The sequence below is a fragment of the Capricornis sumatraensis genome, chromosome 13 (assembly GCF_032405125.1).
Source record: "Capricornis sumatraensis isolate serow.1 chromosome 13, serow.2, whole genome shotgun sequence".
NCBI classification, from domain to species: domain Eukaryota; kingdom Metazoa; phylum Chordata; class Mammalia; order Artiodactyla; family Bovidae; genus Capricornis; species Capricornis sumatraensis.
The window spans coordinates 53,268,724-53,291,526 of NC_091081.1; the positions used below are offsets into that span (position 1 = coordinate 53,268,724).

The 22,803-nt window shown below is 37.5% G+C and overlaps 1 protein-coding gene across 1 annotated transcript in view; it reads right to left on the reverse strand.

Moving 5' to 3' along the window:
* Positions 1-1,675: 1,675 nt before the first annotated feature.
* Positions 1,676-22,803, reverse strand: part of THEMIS (thymocyte selection associated) — a 341,081-nt gene continuing 319,953 nt past the window's right edge. The window contains exons 11-14 of the mRNA XM_068984949.1: positions 11,168-11,352; positions 10,550-10,686; positions 8,497-8,735; positions 1,676-1,812 (exon numbers count right to left, since the gene is read on the reverse strand). Of these exons, the coding sequence (XP_068841050.1) occupies positions 1,676-1,812; positions 8,497-8,735; positions 10,550-10,686; positions 11,168-11,352 (698 nt within the window). The remainder of the gene's footprint in view (positions 1,813-8,496; positions 8,736-10,549; positions 10,687-11,167; positions 11,353-22,803) is intronic.

Genomic DNA, 22,803 nt, shown 5'->3' on the forward strand with positions numbered 1-22,803 from the left:
TAGGAAAAGGAGTACATCAAGGCTGTATGTTGTCACCCTGCTTCCTTAACTTCTATGCAGAGTACATCATGAGAAATGCTGGACTGGAAGAAACACAAGCTGGAATCAAGATTGCCGGGAGAAATATCAATAACCTCAGATATGCAGATGACACCACCCTTATGGCAGAAAGTGAAGAGGAACTAAAAAGCCTCTTGATGAAAGTGAAAGAGGAGAGTGAAAAAGTTGGCTTAAAGCTCAACATTCAGAAAACGAAGATCATGGCTTCTGGTCCCATCACTCCATGGGAAATAGATGGAGAAACAGTGGAAACAGTGTCAGACTTTATTTTTTTTTTGGCTCCAAAATCACTGCAGATGGTGATTGCAGCCATGAAATTAAAAGACGCTTAATCCTTGGAAGAAAAGTTATGACCAATCTAGGTAGCATATTCAAAAGCAGGGATGTTACTTTGCCAACTCCGGTCCGTCTAGTCAAGGCTACGGTTTTTCCAGTAGTCATGTATGTATGTGAAAGTTGGACTGTGAAGAAGGCCGAACGCTGAAGAATTGATGCTTTCGAACTGTGGTGTTGGAGAAGACTCTTGAGAGTCCCTTGGACTGCAAGGAGATCCCACCAATCTATTCTGAAGGAGATCAACCCTGGGATTTCTTTGAAAGAAATGATGCTAAAGCTGAAACTCTGGTACTTTGGACACCTCATGCGAAGAGTTGACTCACTGGAAAAGACTTTGATGCTGGGGGGATTGTGGGGAGGAGAAGAAGGGTCGACCGAGGATGAGATGGCTGGATGGCATCACTGACTCGATGGATTTGAGTTTGAGTGAACTCCGGGAGTTGGTGATGGACACGGAGGCCTGGCGTGCTGGGATTCATGGGGTCACAAAGAGTCGGACACAGATTGAGCGACTGAACTGACTAGCTGACTGATGTGCCTATTTGTATGGCAATACCATACATTTTTGGTTTGTTGTTATTTTCAGTCGTGAAGTCCTGTCTGACTCTGAACCCTATGACCTGTAGCACACTGGGCCTCCCTGTTCTTCACTATCTTCCAAAATTTGCTGAAAGTCAGGTCCATTGAGTCCATGATGACATCCAACCATCTCATCCTCTGTTGTCCCCCTTTCCTCTTCTCAATCTTTCCTAGCATCAGGATCTTTTCCAGTGATTTGACTTTTTGCATCAGGTGGTGAAAGTATTAGAGCTTGAAACTTCAGCATCAGTCCTTCCAATGAATAATCAAGGTTGCTTTCCTTTAGGATTGACTGGTTTGATCTTGATGTCCAAAGGACTCTCAAGAGTCTTCTCCAGAATCACAGTTAGGAAGCATCAATTCTTTGGCACTTAGCCTTCTCTATGATACAACTCTCACATCCATACATGACTACTGGAAAAACCATAGCTTTGACTAGACAGACCTATGTTGGCTACGTGATGTCTTTGCTTTTTGAATACACAGTCTAGGTTTATCATAGCTTTCCTGCCAAAGAGCAAGGGTCTTTTAATTTCATGGCTTCAGTTACTATCTGCCATGACTTTGGAGACCAAGGAAATCCTGCCACTGCTTCCACTGTTTCCGCATCTATTTGCCGTGAAGTGATGGGACTGGTTGCCATGAGTTTTTCTAATGTTGAGTTTTAAGATAGCTTTTTCACTCTTCTCTTTCGCCCTCATCAAGGACTCTTTAGATCCTCTTCACTTTCTGCCATTTGTGTAGTATTATCTGCATATCTGAAGTTATTGACATTTCTCTTGGCAATCTTGATTCCATCTTGTGTGTCATCCAAGTCGGCATTTCGCATGATACACTCTGCATAGAAGTTAAATAAGCAGGGTGACAATAGACAGCCTTGTCAAACTGTCTTACCAATTTTGAACCAGTTTGTTGTTCCAAGTCTGGTTCTAACTGATGCTTCTTGTCTTGCATATAGGTTCGTCAGGAGACAGCTAAGGTTATCTGGTATTCCTATCTCTTTAAGAATTTTCCACAGGTTGTTGTGATCCACACAATCAAAGGCTTTAGTGTAGTCAATGAAGAAGAGGCAGATGTTTTTCTGGAATTCCCTTGCTTTTCTCATGATCCAGTGGATGCTGGCAATTTATCTCTGGTTCATGTCTTTTGTAAACACAGCTTATATATCTGGAAGTTCTCAGTGCACATACTGTTGAAGCCTATCGTGAAGGATTTTGAGCAGACTTGCTAGCATGTGAAATGAGTATGATTATATGGTAGTTTGAACATTCTTTGGCAATGGCCTTCTTTGGGATCAGAATGAAAACTGTCCTTTTCCAGTACTGTGGCCAATACTGATTTCAGTTTATAGCTTTAAACTAGAAAGTGTGATACTTCCACCTTTTTATTCTATCTCGTTTGTTTCGGTGATTTGGGTATTTTTAGGGTTTGATACATTTTGTCACCTCAGTTATTAGTTTTCTTTTTATGTGAAGATATCTCACTTGTATTGAGACATTGATAAACCTATTTTTGACTTTCAAAAGGTGGCTTTTGCTTAATATGTCCTTCTCATGGGGAACAACAGATAATATAAAACATCATTTATTTTCATAGGGGACCATTTTGGTTGAGAGGTAGTTAAGGAATACTGGGTTTTGAGGGGAAATTAAAAAGTGGCACAATATTGGGAAAAGGTATGACAGGTGGTCAGAAACACCAGAATATAATTAGCCTACATAGTTTGATTAGTGCCATAAGCAGTGATTTAAATATGGTGAGTTTCAGATAATTTTTACTCATTTTTAATATGTGCACTTTTCATTTAGGGGCTCCAATTATAACAAAGATTATATTTAAAAGGAAAATTTTAGTTTTGTTTAGTTTACACTAGAGTTCAGTTTAGTTCAGCTGCTCAGTAATGTCCAACTTTTTGCGACCCTACGGACTGCAGCACACCAAGTCTCCCTGCTGCTAAGCTGCTAAGTCATTTCAGTTGTGTCCTACTCTGTGTGACCCCACAGATGGGATTCTCCAGGCAAGAATACTGGCGTGGGTTGCCATTTCCTTCTCCAATGCATGTAAGTGAAAAGTGAAAGGGAAGTTGCTCAGTCGTGTCCGACTCTTAGCGACCTCATGGACTGCAGCCTACCAGGCTCCTCCATACATGGGATTTTCCAGGCAAGAGTACTGGATTGGGATGCCATCCAAGCCTCCCTATTCATCACCAACTCTCAGAGTTTACTCAAAGCCATGTCCATTGAGTAGGTGATGCCATCCCCATCTCATCCTCTGTCATTCCTTTATCCTTCTGCATTCAAACTTTCCCAGGATTAGTTCAGTTCAATTCATTTGCCACCAAGGAAGCCCTATTCCTTTGCTCAGTTGTGTCCAACTCTTTGCAACCCCATGGACTGCAGCACATCAGGCCTCAATGTTTATCATCAACTCCAAGATATTAGTCAACTCAGGTCCATTGAGTTGGTGATGCCATCCAACCATCTCATCCTCTGTCGCCCCTTCTCCCCCTGCCTTCAGTCCTTCCCAGCATCAGGGTCTTTTCCAATGAGTCAGTTCTTCACATCAGGTGGCCAAAGTATTGGAGCTTCAGCTTCAGCATCAGTCCTTCCAATGAATATTCAGGACTGATTTCCTCCAGGACAGACTGGTTTGATCTCCTTTCAGACCAAGGGACTCTCAAGAGTCTTCTCCAACACCACAGTTCAAAAGCATCAATTCTTCGGCACTCAGCTTTCTTTACTGTCCAAATCTCACATCCATACATGACTACTGGAAAAACCATAGCCTTGACTAGCTGGACCTTTGTTGGCAAAGTAATGTCTCTGCTTTTTAATATGCTAAATCGGCCATAGCTTTTCTTCCAAGGACCAAGCATCTTTTAATTTCATGGCTTCAGTCACCATCTGCAGTGACTTTGGAGCCAAAGAAAATAGTCTGCCACTGTTTCCACTCTTTCCCCGTCTATTTGCCAGGAAGTGATGGGACCAGATGCCATGATCTTAGTTTTCTGAATGCTGATTTTTAAGCCAACTTTTTCCACTCTCCTCTTTCACTTTCATCAAGAGGCTCTTTAGTTCTTCACTTTCTGCCATAAGCGTGTTTTCATCTCCATATTGAGGTTTGATATTTCTTCCTGCAATCTTGATTCCAGCTTGTGCTTCATCCAGCACAATTTCACATGATGTATTCTGCATATACGTTTGATAATCAGGGTGACAATATACAGCTTTGATGTACTCCTTTTTGCATTTGAAACCAGTCTATTGTTCCGTGTCCAGTCTAACTGTTGCTTCTTGACCTGCACACTGGTTTCTCACGAGGCAGGTCAGGTGGTCTGGTGTTTCTTTCTCTTTAAGATTTTTCCAGTTTGTTGTATTCCACACAGTCACAGGCTTTGGCATAGTCAGTAAAGCAGAAATAGATGTTTTTCTGGAACTCTCTTGGTTTTTTGATGATCCAATGGATGTTGGCAATTTGATCTCTGGTTCCTCTGCCTTTTCTAAATCCAGAGTGAACTTTTGGAGTTTCATGGTTCATGTACTGTTGAAGCCTGGCTTGGAGAATTCTGAGCATTACTTTACTAGTGTGTGAGATGAGTGGAATTGTGCATTCTTTGGCATTGCCCTTCTTTGGGATTGGAATGAAATCTAACCTTTTCCAGTCCTGTGAACACTGCTGAGTTTTCCAGATTTGCTGGCATATTGAGTGTAGCACTTTCACAGCATCATCTTTTAGGATTCGAAATATCTCAACTGAAATTCCATCACCTCCACTATCTTTGTTCATAGTGATGCTTCCTAAGGTCCACTTGACTTCACATTCCAGGACGTCTGGGTCTAGGTGAGTGATCACACCATTGTCATTATCTGGGTCATGAAGATCATTTTTGTATACTTTTTCTGTGTACTCTTGCCACCTCTTTTTAATATCTTCTGCTTGTGTTAGGTCCATACCCTTACTGTCCTTTATTGAGCCCATCTTTGCAGGAAATGTTCCCTTGGTATCGCTAATATTCTTGAAGAGATCTCTAGTCTTTCCCATTCTGTTCTTTTTCTCTATTTCTTTGCATTGATCACTGAAGAAGGCTTTCTTATCTCTCCTTGTTATTCTTTGGAAGTCTGCATTCAAATGGGTATATCCTTCCTTTTCACCTTTGCATTTCACTTCTCTTTTTTTCACAACTATTTGTAAGACCTCCTCAGATGATCATTTTGCCTTTTTGCATTACCTTTTCTTGGGGATGGTCTTGATTCCTGCCTCCTATATAACGTCATGAACTTCCATCCATAGGTCTTCAGCCACTCTGTCTATCAGATGTAATCCTTTGAATCTATTTCTCACTTCCACTGTATAATCATAAGGGATTTGATTTAGGTCATACCTGAGTGGTCTAGTGGTTTTCCCTACATTCTCCAACTTAAGTCTGAATTCAGCAATAGAGATTTCATGATCTGAGCCACAGTCAGCTCTCAGTCTTGTTTTTGCTGACTGTATAGAGCTTCTCCACCTTTGGCTGCAACGAATATAATCAATCTGATTTCAGTAATGACCATCTGGTGATGTCCATGTGTAGCCTTCTCTTGTGTTGCTGAAAGAGGGTGTTTGCTATGACCAGTGCATTCTCTTGGCAAAACTCTATTAGTCTTTGCCCTGATTCTTTCTGTACTCCAAGGCCAAATTTGCCTGTTACTCCAGGTATTTCTTGATTTCTTACTTTTGCATTCTTGTCTCCTATAATGAAACGAACATTTTTGGTGGGTATTAGTCCTACAAGGTCTTGTAGATCTTCATAGAACCATTCAACTCCAGTGACTTCAGCATTACTGGTTGGGGCATAGACTCGGATTACTGTGATACTTAATGGTTTGCCTTGGAAACAAACAGAGATGTTCTGTCATTTGTGAGATTGCATCCAAGTACTGCATTTCAGACTCTTTTGTTGACCATGATGGCTACTCCATTTGGTCTAAGAGATTTTTGCCTACAGTAGTAGATATAATGGCCATCTGAGTTAAATTCACCCATTCTAGTCCATTTTAGTTTGCTGATTCCCAAAATGTCAATGTTCACTCTTGCCATCTTGTTTGACCACTTCCCATTTGCCTTGATTCATGGACTTAACATTCCAGATTCCTATGTGATATTGCTCTTTACAGCATTGGACTTTACTTCCATCACCAGTCACATCCACAGCTGGGTGTTGTTTTTGCTTTGAATCTTTCTCTTTATTCTTTCTGGAGTTATTTCTCCACTGATCTCCAATAACATATTTGGCATGTACTGACCTTGGGAGTTCATCTTTCAGTGTCCTATCTTTTTGCCTTTTCATACTGTTCTTAGGGTTCTCAAGGGAAAAATACTGAAGTGGTTTGCCTTTTCCTTCTCCAGTGGACCACGTGTTTTCAGAAGTCTCCACCATGAGCCGTCCGTCTTGTGTGGTCCTACATGGCATGGCTCATAGTTTCACTGAGTAAGACAAGGTTGTGGTCCATGTGATCAGATTGGTTAGTTTTCTGTGACTGTGGTTTTCAGTCCGTCTGCCCTCTGATGGAGAAGGATAAGAGGCTTATGGAAGCTCCCTGATTGGAGAGACTGACTGAGGGGGGAACTGGGTCTTACACTAGAGTAGCTCAGAAATTTTCTACTTGATGGTGAAACGATTTCTCCATGTGCTCAGGCACTAAAACAGCAGCCTCATTCATTACATGAATTGAAAAATGTGCTCATATGGCAATGTACTTGGAGTTCAGTCCTAGAATATAAATTGCTTAAAATGTCTCTCCAATGCCCAAAGTTCTATCTTATAAGCATACTCTTTTAGAGGAGAATTTTCCCTGCTTACCTGGCAATCTATGAATGAGTATCAAAATCTTAAATATCAATAGTGTAACCTGTCTTTGGCACAGATACTGATATATTCATGTGTAACTCAGGTATTCTATGAAACTAATTAACTTCAACCAGGTATGTAGCTCAATTCTGAGGGGAGGGTTGCAGGGGGGATTATTGGCTGATAACTTTGAAAATACAAAGATGAAGCTGGAGAATAAGAATCACAAATTTTCACAGTCATTATAACATTTGATTGCTTTTATTCATGGAATTAAACTAATCTACACATAATAGCATAAATTTAGGCTACTCAATTTGTATTAAGAGTAGCCTTTTAATGAAGAAACGTCCCATAGCCCGAGCAAATTTTGAAGTCATGAGCTTCTTCCAAATTGTTAATAATAAACCTCCTGTGAAAATAGAAACATTAATGTTTCCAGTTATAAAATTATGAAAACAACTTTGAAATCCAAAAATATACAAAACAAGATAAAAATTTTAATTACAGGATTTGTAACATATTAGTAACACTGTCTGATCATTAGGCTTGTCAAAGGATACAGGGAAATGCATTGTGTTGGACAATCTAACAGTGAGAAAGAAGGGCTATTTCTCCTCGTGCTTGTTTGGCAGCTTATATAATAAATGATGAGCTGTTTCCCTTATTTGAGAATGAGGTGTATTTAAAAAATTCTCACACAATGTAATAACCACAATATCTTATGGAATAAATTAAGCACAAATTGTTGAGACTCATCATAACTCCTTTCTTACTCTTGTTTGTAATCTTTGTTTCTAGAGTGAACCTTTCCTCCGAGGAAGGAGAGCTGGTTGCTGTCCAACTGTCACTAAAACTAAGTGAAATTTGCAACTTAGCTTCCCTGATCCTTAGGATTAATCCATGAAGAAATGGGCTGGAACTGAAGAGACTCCACAGTTCTAATTCTAAACGATTGAGATTTAAATGTGTAAGATTCACTAGTTCATCAGAACTTTTGTATTTTCAACACAGGTTATATTAGATAGTAAGAAAAACAAAAACCTCAAAAACTGAATTTAAACAATGTGTAGTTTAAGTTTGCTTCAGCTACTTACAAACTATATCATTTTGGACATGTTATTTAATGTCATATGAACTTTTTCTTCACAAATGTAAACAATGCTATGTATTTCATACCATACCTAAGGACAACAAATAAAATGATGTATGAAGACATAAAGCTTAATATCCATTATTTAATTGATGCTCAAAAATTTTATATAACTGTCTCTCTGCACCCAGTCTTCCTACTTGCACACCAACCATCTCTGTTTCTTATTATATTCTGTGTCTTGGTGGATGAGCACACTTTACACTGGGGAGAATGACAAAACAATAATGAGCCAGATTTTCACAGACTAGCAATTTTGAATCCTAAGCAAGAACTCAGGATATTTTGGGGGTAGCAATAAGAATTTTAAGAAGAGACATATAAAAATGTTGATTTTAAAACTGTCACTATTGCAGAAGCTACATGATATGTGAGATCCTGGAAGGGTAGTTTTCTGTAACTGTCATAATATTACTCAATATATCTATAATATATCAGGTACTCAATCATTCTTGTTGAATGGATCATTAAATATATTTAATTTTCAAATGACTTTGGTTCATTTAGGCTTCATGGATAGTATAACTCATAATCATACCTGTGCTTTTATTTATTTTTGTAATGAGTTTTACTACAGTCATCAGTGCTTTTTCCCGTCTGCTGAAGTTACTCGTGAGAACATTGCGATCCTGATCTGTGAGTAGTCTGTGTGGGAATCCCACTAGCAATTCTGCTGAACTTTCAAAGTATGGGCGATATAGTACTGCCTCAACTAATTCTGCGGCCAGTAGAAAGTACACGGTGAAGTCTCGTTCAGTTTCAGAAGAATAGAATGAGCTAAAGGAAGGACACAAAGTTAGCTGCACGAGTTACAAAATACTTCATTTAACCACAAATTAAACTCTGAATGTGTCTTTTCTCCCATGTTCCTTAGGAATTTTATGCTTTTTATTAAATAGTTGACTGAACCGAACCTACAGCTTCAGTATAGTGTAATTAATCCTCACACTATCTTCTACATTGTGCCTACATTAGCTGAAGAATCTAAGTGAAAGTGAAGTCACTCAGTAATGTTCGAGTCTTTGCTACCCCAAGGACTGTAGCCTACCAGCTCCTTCCTCCATGGGATTTTCCAGGCAAGGGTACTGGAGTGGGTTGCCATTTCCTTCTCCAGGGGATCTTCCCAACCTAGTGGGCAAACCCATATCTCCTGCATTACAGGCAGATGTTTTACCTTCTGAGCCACCAGGGAAGAATCTGTTACATAGCAACAGAGATGGCAAAACTTTGAATCACAACTGAAAAAAATTGTAGCATCTTAACCAACTCTTACTTCCACTAGATTTACTCTTGGTGCTTTCTCATTGTGTTTCTCCTATATCTAATTTCTGTGGCACTAATGTCTAATGTCACTTGTTTTCCACAAACACAGTTCAGGGACTGGATACTACGAGCCAGTATAAGACATAGAAGGTTACCTAATAGCAATTTCTGAAAATTCTTCAACAACATACATAATTGACTCATGTTTACTGTGTGTATATGCTTACATAATTGCTCCTAATTCCTAGGAAATAAGAAGTGGACTAGAAATTTGCCACAGTAATCAAATCACCTTCTTGAATAGGATATAACAGGGGCAAAAGCCAGGGGACAAATAAACAACAGATGGTTTCCCTTGAGTTCATTTAATTTAAAGACTTAAATAGCATGCTCAATTCCTTCTTGCAGGAAACAACCATAAAAACTGAATAAAATATTAAAAGCACATTCTAAGATGTCAGAGTGGACAACAATACTGAGAAATTGTGACTTCAAAATCTTCTTCAAAGTAAGAAAAAAGATATGATAGTCTGAAAATTTACATGTTCAAGTTCATACTAAAGAGGAAGAGAGACTAGAGTGCAGATTTTTTCTCTCCCTCTCTTCTCCATGTGAAGACACAGATGCCATGATGCAAGAGGGCAGTCATCTGCAAGACAGATAGAAGGCCCTCAGCTGAAGTTGACCATGCTGGCATCCTAGTTCTGAACTTGCAGCCTCCAGAATTGTGAGAAAATAAATTTCTGTGACATAAAACAACTAATTTATAGTATTTGATGATGGTAGCCCAAGTTCCTAATAAGAAGGGAAGACTCAAGGCAATGATTGATTTTGAGAGGTATTGCTCTAATGTTGACATGATGAGAAGAGTCTTTGATAACATTGTAGAGCTGAGAGAACAAACATCACAGTTAGTGCTGAACTATTAATAAATAGGACTCTACACACACAGAGAAACATACAAAAAAAAAAAAAAAACCAATCCATTGACGATCACTGGGTAGGTTTCTTTTTTTTCAACCAGAAAAAGAATTAAATAGTAAAGGAAAAAAAAATTGAGAAATTGGTCTACACTGAAAAAGTTTCAAATGAAGGAGACATCATTGAAAGAGTGTACTGACAAGTATAAACTAAGGAAAGCTACATTCAAGATATATAACTGATATGGGACTCTTAGATGAACTGCAGATAAAATTGGAAAATCTATTTCCTGATATTATAGAAAATATGAGCAATGAACATTTGAGGCAACCAAAACTTAAACATTATTTTTTACTATGCCAGAGAATAAAACAGTTTAACTGCATCAGATAAAGCAATTCTCTTACACATCCCTGAACTTCGGTTTTGCCACATCAACGGCAGCTTGATGGGCCGCCCACATCTTAAAGATCGCTGTGTCCTCATCTGTGTCATACTGAGGAATACCACTGGTAGTGGAAACTATCTTTCTGGATTGTAGATACTGTAGAATGAATAAGATTTAGGTCAATAAAAGATTTTAAAGTAAATTAAAATACCTTTAATTACCAGTATCATGAATTCCTGAAAAAGGACATTGTGACATACTCATCCAGCTGATTGTTCACAAGTGAAATTTATTTTCAGAATAGATTTTAACACTTAAAGATATCATTTAACTTTGTTTGCTTTGTAAAAAGATTTATGCTGTTCTGTTTGCCGAGGCAAACATAATTTGGTGATTATTACATGAATTCTATTGAAAATGTTTTTATAAATACAATTATGCCAATTTGATATTAACTAGGATCACTTCAGGATACTAAGCAAAAGAATTAGAGGGGGAAGGGACAAAGCTCTAACATAATTTCAAATGCATATAAATGTGAAGTTTAATCTATTTTTCAATCATAAATCCCAACAGAAGAACTTCATTCAGTGTTTTCATTCACTCCATTCATAAAAATATCATTACATTCTTTTACCTTATAAAACCTGTTGTGTATATCCATAGCTTGTGGATAGGCTGCACGACATTCCTCAACTGAATAACAGAAGTTAGATCTGTACTCCTTTCGAGATAGTAACTCTACCTCATATGGCAAATTTCGCAAAAACTCAGATTCAATTGCAGCAAGGAAATACATAATAACCACATAGTAGTTAATGCCTGTAGAAAAACAGGATGAAAATATCTGGAGCCATTAACTGTCTATACAAAGTAGGAGTTAACCAAATGAGTAATGCTTAATCTATATAACTTCTCTTCTTTATCTCCAAAGTATCATGTTGAATTTATTGCCTCTAAGAAATGCATATGATTATGAGAATTTAGGATTAATCTCAGTGATGAAAGTTTCCATTAGGGGCACATTCTGGATACAGAAAGTTGTATATGAATCTACTTAGTTCAATCCAGTTCCAAATTATTTATGTCCTGTATTTATTTACCCCTTACATAGGAAGCAAATAATCAGATTTGGCTCAGGAAAATATTTACTTCAGTTTGGGTATATATGTAGATGATATTTGTGGAGATTCTTTGCCTAGACTGAGGAAGAGATTTTGATAGAACCATCTTGTTCTATCTCAGCTCTCTTAAGGATGGTTCTAAATCCCAACCAAATCTCTTCCCAAACAACCTTGAATACATTTTCTCATTTTCAGTTTGACTTTCTTCTGGTTCTTGATGCTAATTCATTTCAACCAAGTCCTCACTCTAGTACATTCTGTTTTTGGACTATTTATCTACTTGATTCCTCGGTTCATCTTGTCTACCAGGATTCTGGCAGTTCCCAGGCCAGGGTTATGCTTCGGCCTATGCCTCAGCCAGGCTTTGGTCTCAGGCATGACTCCACACCTTCTGCTAATGAAGCACATCCTTCCACATTCCTGCTTGACAATAAGAGAACTATTTTGATTGTTAATCTAAATGTCAAGCAGAAGCCAGATACTGGTGATACAAAACATAAGGGAGAAGACACAATTGATAGATAGGTATTTCAAGGAATATTTTCAAGCCTTTTGATGACAAGCCATTCTCTCATTAGATGAAACCTGGTGTACTAGTTGACCTCATTTCACTTATTTCTACTTTTAGCCTTAATTTTCACCTTTGAGGGGATGATTCTCAGTATAAACTTTACTTTGAACTAGAAGAATTTTGTTCACTGCCAAGTACAATCTTTATTTTGAAAGGTACATTTTAAATTCACTTTTCTAAACTTTGTACCTAACGAAAGTATATTTCTGCATAAACCAATCAGAAGGAGCAGATATGCTAGGTGTCCCCTAAAGTGAAATTGGTCTTTAAGGCATGAAATGTTTTGCAATTGAAAATAATAAATCATTATTAAATTCTTGCTGTTTTTTCAAATTAGGGGTTTAGGGAGGAAAACTTAAGTGATTAAGGAAATGAATTGAGAGAAAAGATGAATGTTTAGACTTTCTATTAGTAGCTTTGTGATAAGCAAATTACTCAACCTCTCTCAGCTTCTTCTTGATTATCTGCATTATAAGAATATTAATTTAAGATCATGGAAAAAGTTGAATTAAATCTCTCTAAATGGCTAAAGTGAGGTTTGGGAATGTGTAAATGTGAAATAACTGGTAGCTAGTTGTAGAAGGAACTAAGAGTGGGTGGAATATGCAATAGAAAATTTGAAATACTAGGTAATTGAAAGTATCATTTTCTTTTTTAGTATATATCTAAAATGAACAATGGTATCCCAGGTGTTGCAGTGGTAAAGGATCCACCTGCCAATGCAGGAGATGGCAAGAGACGGGGGTTCAATCCCTGGGTCAGGAAGATCCCCTGGAGTAGGAAATGGAAATCCGTTCCAGTAGTTTTGCTTGGACAGAGAAGCCTGGTGGGCTACAGTCCATGAGGTCTCAAAGAGGTGGACACAACTGAGCACATGCCCACATCTCTGACACAAAATGACAGTGTACTATACATCATTAGTTTAGATGTCGCCATAGCAGAGTTATCATTCATGTTTTTTTTTTTAATTAATCATCTCCTGGGAGATTGCACAGAAAATTGTATATGTTTACAAAGGAAATATCAAGATTTAACCCAACTTAGCCTACCGCATAGAAAAGCAGAGGTAGCAAGGCCCACAACCACAGATCAGTAAAGAAGCATGGTGAAATGTAACACTTACCTCCCCAGCCACTGTTGATAGATATGCAGCTAGAGACTTCAGACTCATAAGCACACCGTGAACTATTGGGAGGCTATGAAAATCTATCTACAGAGTAAACAGGGCAGGTGAAAAGAGTTAAACCTTGAATAGAAAGTCATAAGAGAGGAAAAGACTCATATGCTCCCTTCCAAAGAGTAAGAAGAGGGTTATTCCTGCTAATGATATGATGTATTCATATGAATAGCATTTCATTCACTTTGAGAGCTCAAAGCTTCTTAGAAATTCCAACCTGTACAGACCCTTCCTTGCTTTTTTTTCTGTTTTTTTTTTTCTTTGTTATTTTCTTTATACCATATTTATTTTCTTTACCAACTCCTTCTTGACTAAGCTGGACCTGCAGAGTGTTTCACAAAGCAGTCTCTGTGGGTCCTTCTTTTCTTCCTAAATCAATAAAGACTTCATTGCAATAATTCAAATGTGCAGAAGTTTCTTTTTTTTTTTTCTATATGAAGGCAACACATTCTAAACCAATACAATATTGTAAAGTAATTAACCTTCAATTAAAATAAATAAATTTACATTAGAAAGAGAATTTCATGAGAATGGGAAGCTGATTCAGTTCCAGAATCTCAGTAATTAATAAGATAATTGATTGAAGAAGTAGTGAGAGCACAATACAGATGGAGAAATTCACTCCAACTGAGGCAGAAAAGGGAGAAGCTTTCTCCCTTTCTCAGAGAGGATGCTGAGTTTTGAGCATCACATGTGACTCCCCATCCTACTTGTTTAAGTGCAGGTAGAGAGTGCTGCATTCTGGACCAGTTCCTCCCTGTTTTCAGCCCTTTTTTTTCTGCCTGAACCTAGCAACTAACAAGAAAGAGACTGTGCAGTGAGGGCCATATCTTATTACTCTTTCTACTAATATTTATGAGGCAAAGCCCAGGCTTTTAAGGGAAAATATGTTCCTTACCTTAGTTTGTGTGAAACTTCATCCTGGATTCCATAGCTAAAAGAAATTTTGTCTTATTTCCTATAAAAAGCTCACCCCATGAAACAGAGTTATTTATAGTGTCACATTTATCTGAGAAACCTCTCAGGCTTTAAAAAAACAAGTTTGTTTTTTTTTTCATCTAGAAGGGAATATTTCTTCTTCAAACAATAAGCTTTTTTGTTTACAGTTTACAGGAATTTATTTTAAAAGCTGCAGGAATTTATGTTTAAACCAGGAATTCTATAAAATGTAAAGCAAAGGTGTGACAAATAACTTTACTATTCAAAAGAAGTATTTGACTAGGTAATATGAAAGCCTGAATAGTTAAAGATAAACTATTATATTGACTGCATTGGTTATATTGACTGAATGCATGAGTATTCAGATAGTAACACTTAAATAGATTAGCTGTAATGCCACTTCTAGCATCAAAGAAAGAGACAAGCAATTTTCCTAGGGAATAATTCAAATATACATACCTGTTTTAAATAGCCTTCCATAAAATAAAGTCAATGCCCAAAGCACATTGCCTGTATCGTTTTTTCCAAATGAAGCAAAATATTTGTTTGATTCTGTTATAAGGATCTTATATATTCTTAGTCGATCCATATATTTCCAGGAATCGACAATTATCTTGTTATTCTGCACTGGAAATTCTGCTATGTCTCCATCAGTTTGGTCCCAAAAAGGTGGGTAGTTGTCATTTTCATGGGTGGTTGACCCTGGATCTGGGGCCAATCCCACAGAAGAAAAGCTCAGGAAGAGAAAAGTGGGGATCAGCAAAGAAGACCACATCCTCTAACTGCCTGTTGTACTTAAGCCTAAGTCTCAAACAAAAGCAAATTATATAGCAGATGAGGGGTAGTCCTTGGGCCAACTAGAGAGTGATGAATATCTGAGCAGGTAATACACTGACCAACTAGAACCTGAATTAATGAGCAAATAAATGAGCCTTGCCAATATGAAAAGTGAAAGTGAAGTTGCTCAGTCGTGTCCAACTCTTTGCGATCCCATGGACTGTAGTCCATCAGGCTTCTCTGTCTATGGGATTTTCCAGGCAAGAGTACTGGAGTGGGTTGTCATTTCCTTCTTCAGGGGATCTTCCTGACCCAGGGACTGAACCCAGGTCTCCTGTATTGCAGGCAGACGCTTTACCCTCTGGGCTACCAGGGAAGCCATCTGCCAATATAGATTTAGTAATTAAAACTGTTAAAGCCCATTGCAAAACACTTCAAATAAATTGTTTGCAGAGATAATTTTTTGCCAATAGACAATTATTTCCTGTGGCTTAAATTACCTAAACATTGTCAGTTTTTCTAAAACATTGTATTAACTTTAACCCAAATACTTTCATTGTTTTCCAGTTTTATTGAGAAACAGTTGGGATACATCATTGCCTAAATTTAAGTCTACAGCATTATAGTTTGATTTACATGTATTGTAAAATGATTATCACAGTTTTTTCATCTATCATCACCTAAATACAATAAAAAGAAAAGAAAGCCCAAAGGGGAAACACTTTTCTTGTGTGAGAACTGTTTAGATTTACTATCTTCACAATTTTTTGATATATTATATAGCAGTGTTAGTTATAGTTATCTTGTTGTACATTACATTCCTAGTACTTATCTTGTAACTGGAAGTTTGTACTTTCTGACCAGTTCCCTTCTGTTCTCTATCCTCCCAACTGCCTCTTGTGGTAACCACAAGTATGAGCTCTTTTTTACAGTCAGTCAGTTCAGTTGCTGTCATGTCCAGCTCTTTCCAACCCCATGAACTGCAGCATGCCAGGCTTCCATGTCCATCACTAACCCCTGGAGCTTGCTCAAACTCATGTCCATTGAGTTGGTGATGCCATCCAACCACCTTATCTTCTGTCATCCCCTTCTCTTCCTGCCTTCAATCTTTCCCAGCATTAGGGTCTTTTCCAATGAGTCAGTTCTTCGCATCAAGTGGCCAAAGTATCAGAATTTCAGCTTCAGCATCAGTCCTTCTACTGAACAGTCAGAACTGATTTCCTCTGGGATTGACTGGTTTGATCTCCTTTCAGTCCAAGGGACTCTCAAGAGTCTTCTCCAACTCCACAGTTCAAAAACATCAATTCTTTGGCACTCAGCTTTCTTTATGGTCTAACTCTCACATCCATACGTACTACTGGAAAAACCATAACTTTGATTACCTGGACCTTTGTTGGTGAAGTAATGTCTCTGCTTTTTGATATGCTGTCTAGGTTGGTCATAGCTTTTCTTCCAAGGAGCAAGTGTCTTTTATTCATGGCTTCATTCACCAGCTGCAGTGATTTTGGAGCCCCCAAAATAAAGTCTGTCACTATTTCCATTGTTTCTCCATCTATTTGCCATGAAGTGATGGGACCAGATGTCATGATCTTAGTCTTCTGAATGTTGAGTTCTAAGCCAGCTTTTTCACTCTCCTCTTTCCCTTTCCTCAAGAGGCTCATTAGATCCTCTTCACTTTGTGCCATAAGAGTGGTATCATTTGCGTATCTAGGCTTATTGATATTTCTCCTAGTAATCCTGATTCCAGATTGTGCTTCATCCAGCTCAGCATTTCACATGATGTACTGTGTGCATACAAGTTAAATAAGCAGGGTGATAATATACAGCCCCGATGTACTCTTTTCCCAATTTGGAACCAATCTGTTCCTTATCCGGTTCTAACTGTTGCTTCGTGATCTGCATACAGAATTCTCAGGAGGCAGGTAAGGTGGTCTGGTGTTCCCATCTCTTTATGAATTTTCCAGTTTGTTGTGATCCACACAGTCAAAAGCTTTGGAATAGTCAATAAAGCAGTAGTAGAAGGTTTTCTGGAACACTCTCTATGATTACTACGAATACCTTTTTTACAAGTATTGTGTTTTTTCCCTCCATATTCTGGATATAAGTGAGATCATACAGTATTTGTCTTTCTCTGCCTTATTTCGCTTAGCATAATGCCTTAAACGTCCTCTATCCATGTGGTAGCAAATGTTTGCATTTCTTTGCTCTTTAAGGTTGAATATTCCATTGTATGTATTTACCATAACTTCATTATCCTTTTATCCTTCCATGGACATTTAGGTTTCCCTGTCTTGGCTATTGTAAACACTGCTGCTATGAAGATGGGGTTGTAGATATCTTTTCTTTTCTTTTTTTTTGAAGTTTCCTTGGTGGTGCTTTATTTATCATCATTATTATTTTTTTTTTTTTACTTTACAATATTGTATTGGTTTTGCCATACATCAACATGAATCTGCCACGGGTGTACAAGTGTTCCCAATCCTGAACCCCCCTCCCACCTCCCTCTCCATACCATCCCTCTGGGTCATCCCAGTGCACCAGCCCCAAGCATCCTGTATCCTGCATCGAACCTAGACTGGCAATTCATTTCTTATATGATATTATACATGTTTCAATGCCATTCTCCCAAATCACCCCACCATCTCCCTCTCGCTCTCCCACAGAGTCCAAAAAACTGTTCTATACATCTGTGTCTCTTTTGCTGTCTCACATACAGGGTTATCGTTACCATCATTCTAAATTCCATATATATGCGTTAGGTATACTGTATCGGTGTTTTTCTTTCTGGCTTACTTCACTCTATATAATCGGCTCCAGTTCCATCCACCTCATTAGAACTGATTCAAATGTATTCTTTTTACTGGCTGAGTAATACTCCATTGTGTATATATACCACAGCTTTCTTATCCATTCATCTGCTGATGGACATCTAGGTGGTTTCCATGTCCTGGCTATTATAAACTGAGCTGCAATATCTTTTCATTAGTGTTTTTGATTCCCTTTGGATATACTTCTGGAAGTAGAATTGTTGGATCATATCATAGCTCTATGTTTGATTATTTGAGGCCCTTCCATAATGTTTTTCCTAGTGGTTGTACCAATTTACAATCCCTGCTCCTCACAGTGCACAAGAGTGTCCTTTTCTTTATATTCAAGGCACCATTTGTTATCTCTTGTCTTTTTGACAATTCATATTCTAATAGTGTGAGGTGATATCTCATTTTGGTTTTCATTTGCATTTTCCGAATAACTTGCAATAATGAGCATCTATTTATGTATGTGTTGTTCTTTTGTGCATCTTCTTTGGAGAAATGGCTATCTTTATTCTGAATTATATGAGTTGTTTGCATATTTTGGATATAATTGCTTATCATTTACATGGGTTGCAAATATTTTTCTCCCATTATGTACACTGTCTTCTCACTTTGCTGATTGTTTCTGCTTTTTGGTTTGATGTTGTCTTGCTTGTTTATTTTTGAATTTGTTTCCTGTGCTTTTTATATCATTTCAAAATATTATTGACAAAACTCATATCAGTGTGCTTTGTTCCTATATTTTTTTAGAATTTTCTTCAAAGAGTTTCATGTTTTCAAGTATTGCATTTAAGTCTTTGATTCAATTTGAGTTAATTTTTATAAGTGTGTAAGATATGGGTCCAGTTTCATCCTTTCACTTAAATTTATTCAATTATCCCAATACTATTTATTGAAGACATTGTCTTTTCTGCATTGAGTGTTCTTGGCTCCCTTGTCTGATCTTAGTTGAGTGACTATGCTTGGGCTTATTTCTGGACTCCCTATTCTGTTCCACTGGTCTATTTTTCTGTTTTTGTGTCAGTATCGTAAAGTTTTGATGATTATAGATTTATAGTATAGCTTGAAATCAGGAAGCGTGATACCTTCTACTTTGTTACTCTTTCTCAGGTCTTTTTTGGCTATTCTGCATCTTTCATGGTTCCATACAAATTTTAGGAATTTTTTCCTACTTCTGTTTAAAAATATCATTGGAATCTTGATAGGGTTTGCATTGAATTTATAGGTGGTCTATTTAAGTATCAACATTTTGGCAGCATCATTTCTTCCACTCCATGAACACAGGGTATCTCTCCATTTATTTATTTGTTCTTTGATTTTGTTCATCAGTGTCTTACAATTTTCAGAGTAGAAATCTAGGCTAAATTTACTTCAATGCATTTGAAATTCTTATACTATTATAAATGGGATTGATTCCTTTATTTATTTTTCTAAAAATTGTGTTGTTAGAGAACAGAGATGCTACTGATTTTTTTCTTTTTTTTTTATGATATTACACAGGTTTCAATGTCATTCTCCCAAATCATCCCACCTTCTCCCTCTCCCACAGAGTCAAAGAGTCCAAAAGACTGTTGTATACATCTGTGTCTCTTTTGCTATCTTGCATACAGGGTTATCGTTACCATCTTTCTAAATTCCATGTATATGCATTAGTATAAGGTCAGTCTGCTTATTTAACTTATATGCAGAGTACATCATGAGAAATGTTGGGCTGAAAGAAGCACAAGCTGGAATCAAGATTGCTGGGAGAAATAACAACAACCTCAGATATGCAGATGACACCACCCTTATGGCAGAAAGTGGAGAGGAACTAAAAAGCCTCTTGATGAAAGTGAAAGTGGAGAGTGGAAAAGTTGGCTTAAAGCTCAGTCCCATCACTTCATGGGAAATAGATGGGGAAACAGTGGAAACAGTGTCAGACTTTATTTTGGGGGGCTCCAAAATCACTGTAGATGGTGACTGCAGCCATGAAATTAAAAGATGCTTACTCCTTGGAAGAAAAGTTATGACCAACCTAGATAGCATATTTTAAAAGCAGAGACATTACTTTGCCAACAAATGTCTGTCTAGTTAAGGCTGTGGTTGTTCCAGTGGTCATGTATGGATGTGAGAGCTGGCCTGTGAAGAAAGTTAAGTGCCAAAGAATTGATGCTTTTAAACTGTGGTGTTGGAGAAGACTCTCGAGAGTCCCTTGGACTGCAAGGAGATCCAACCAGTCCATTCTGAAGGAGATCAACCCTGGGATTTCTTTGGAAGGAATGATGCTAAAGCTGAAACTCCAGTACTTTGGTCACCCATGCGAAGAGTTGACTCACTGGAAAAGACTCTGATGCTGGGAGGGATTGGGGGCAGGAGGAGAAGGGGATGACAGAGGATGAGATGGCTGGATGGCATCACTGACTCAATGGATTTGAGTCTGAGTGAACTCTGGGTGTTGGTGATGGACAGGGAGGCCTGGTGTGCTGCAATTCATGGGGTCGCAAAGAGTCGGACATGACTGAGCCACTGAACTGAACTGAACTGAGTGCTCAAAGACGATTAGTAAACTTGAAGACATAACAATAATAACAAAAGTACCTATAAGAAAGGAAGTAAATAATAATTAAAAATTAAACAAGACATCACTGAGCTGTAGGTCAACTCCAATTTCCATAAAATATATCTAATATTAGTCCCAGAAGAAGGGGCAAGTAAAACTATTTTAAGAAATAGTGGCTGAAAATTTTCCAAACAAGATGAATGAGCTACATGTAAAATAACCATGAGGAAACTACATTATGGCATATCATAATTAAATAATTCAAAACCAATGATTAAGATAAAATCTTAATATCAGAGAGGCTTAAACACATATTATGTAAAAAAAAAAACAAAAAACAAAGATAAGCTGATTTCTCTTTATACACACAAACACACAATGCAAGGTAGATAGTGCAATACCTTTAAATAAATAAATAATTAACCTAGAATAAATAATAATCTAAATAGATAATAACCTACATATTATTAAAAAATAAAATAAAGAATCATTCAGACATATCCAAGCTGAAAGAATTGATCAACTGCAGAGCCACAGTGCTAGAAATGTTAAAGGATGCTTAGGCAGAAGAAACAACAAATCTTATGGAAACGTGGATCTGCAGAAAGGAGGGAAGAACACAGTAAATGGCAGTTGCATGGACAAACACACATGACTTTTTTCCTTAAAATGTAAAAGCCTGAAAAGATAACTAGCTATTTGAACAAAAAGTGTACTATGAGGTTCATAACTTATACACAAGGTAAATATATTATGCCTAGAAGGGGAAAATGGACATATATTAAGATGCTTATACTATACATGATATGGTATAAAAATCACATGAAAGCTGACTGGGATAAGTTAATTATGTATGTTATAACCCTGAACCAATCACCAAAAGTATGAATCTAAGTTATCAATAATAAGCTATATGTTTATTGAGCCTAAGACTCAATATTAGCTAAGATGTAAATTCTCTTAAATTTGAAACATAGATTCAATGCCATGCACATTTGTCTCAAAACAATCTTCTTGCAAACATGGATGAGCCGATTACAATATTTATATGGAAAGGCAAAGGAATTCAAATAGTTAAAGTAAATTTTAAAAAAAGAGAATGAAGTTAGAAGACTAGTAGATTTCAAGACAATATAAAGTTAGAGTAATCAAGACAGTATAGTATTAATGAAAGGATAGGTCAACAGAACAAAACAGAAACCCAGAAATAGACCATACAAACACTGTCAATTTATTTTTGACAAAGGTGCAAAGGCAGTTGAATTGGCATATTTTTAAGAAATGTTGCTTAGAGTAAGTGGATCAGTTCAGTTCAGTTCAGTCGCTCAGTTGTGTCTGACTCTTTGTGACCCCATGAATTGCAACATGCCAGGCCTCCCTATCCATCACTATCTCCCGGAGTTCACTCAAACTCATGTCCTTCAAGTCGGTGATGCCATCCAGCCATCTCATCCTCTGTCGTCCCCTTCTCCTCCTGCCCCCAATCCCTCCCAGCATCAGAGTCTTTTCCAATGAGTCAACTCTTCGCAAGAGGTGGCCAAAGTACTGGAGTTTCAGCTTTAGCATCATTCCTTCCAAAGAAATCCCAGGGCTGATCTCCTTCAGAATGGACTGGTTGGATCTCCTTGCAGTCCAAGGGACTCTCAGGAGTCTTCTCCAACACCACAGTTCAAAAGCATCAATTCTTCAGTGCTCAATTTATGATAAAAGAGGCAAGAATATACAATGGGGAAAGACAGCCTCTTCAAAAATTTCGTTTGAAAAACTGAAGGGCTACATGCAAAAGAATAAAACTCCACAAAAATGCACACTATGTAACTATGTCAAAAATAAAAAGAAAGTTTATAATAGTTTGAAGAGTTATGTTAACAGCAGATGAAACTTTTTCTGAATAACTTCAGAGAAAAAAAATAGTCTGTCTTGTATTCCTAATAATACTAGAGAAATGTAACAGGACTCCTATTAATCTATCTTCAAAGACTTGATTCATCAGAATGACCCAAGCCCCTAAGCCCAAACAGTTAATGATTCAAGCCCCTAAACCCAAACAGTTGATTTCTCCTGTACAGATTTTATTGAGTAATCCAGCTTCTTCAGTAGATACCTCTGCAGGGGCAAATGCCTGTTTTGAAAGCATGAATGTACAGCCAATTTGGCATCTCTATTGTAAATAGATAAAAGTGTTCCTTCTTTTAAATGAGCTTATCTTGGACTTAGTTAATGTAAATGAATTGCTGGAGTTCTGACAATGTTGGGCATAGGAACAAAGTTAATGTTCTGTGTCTACATGTCTACAAAGATGAACTCAAGATCCTCAATAAGATGAGCTAGTT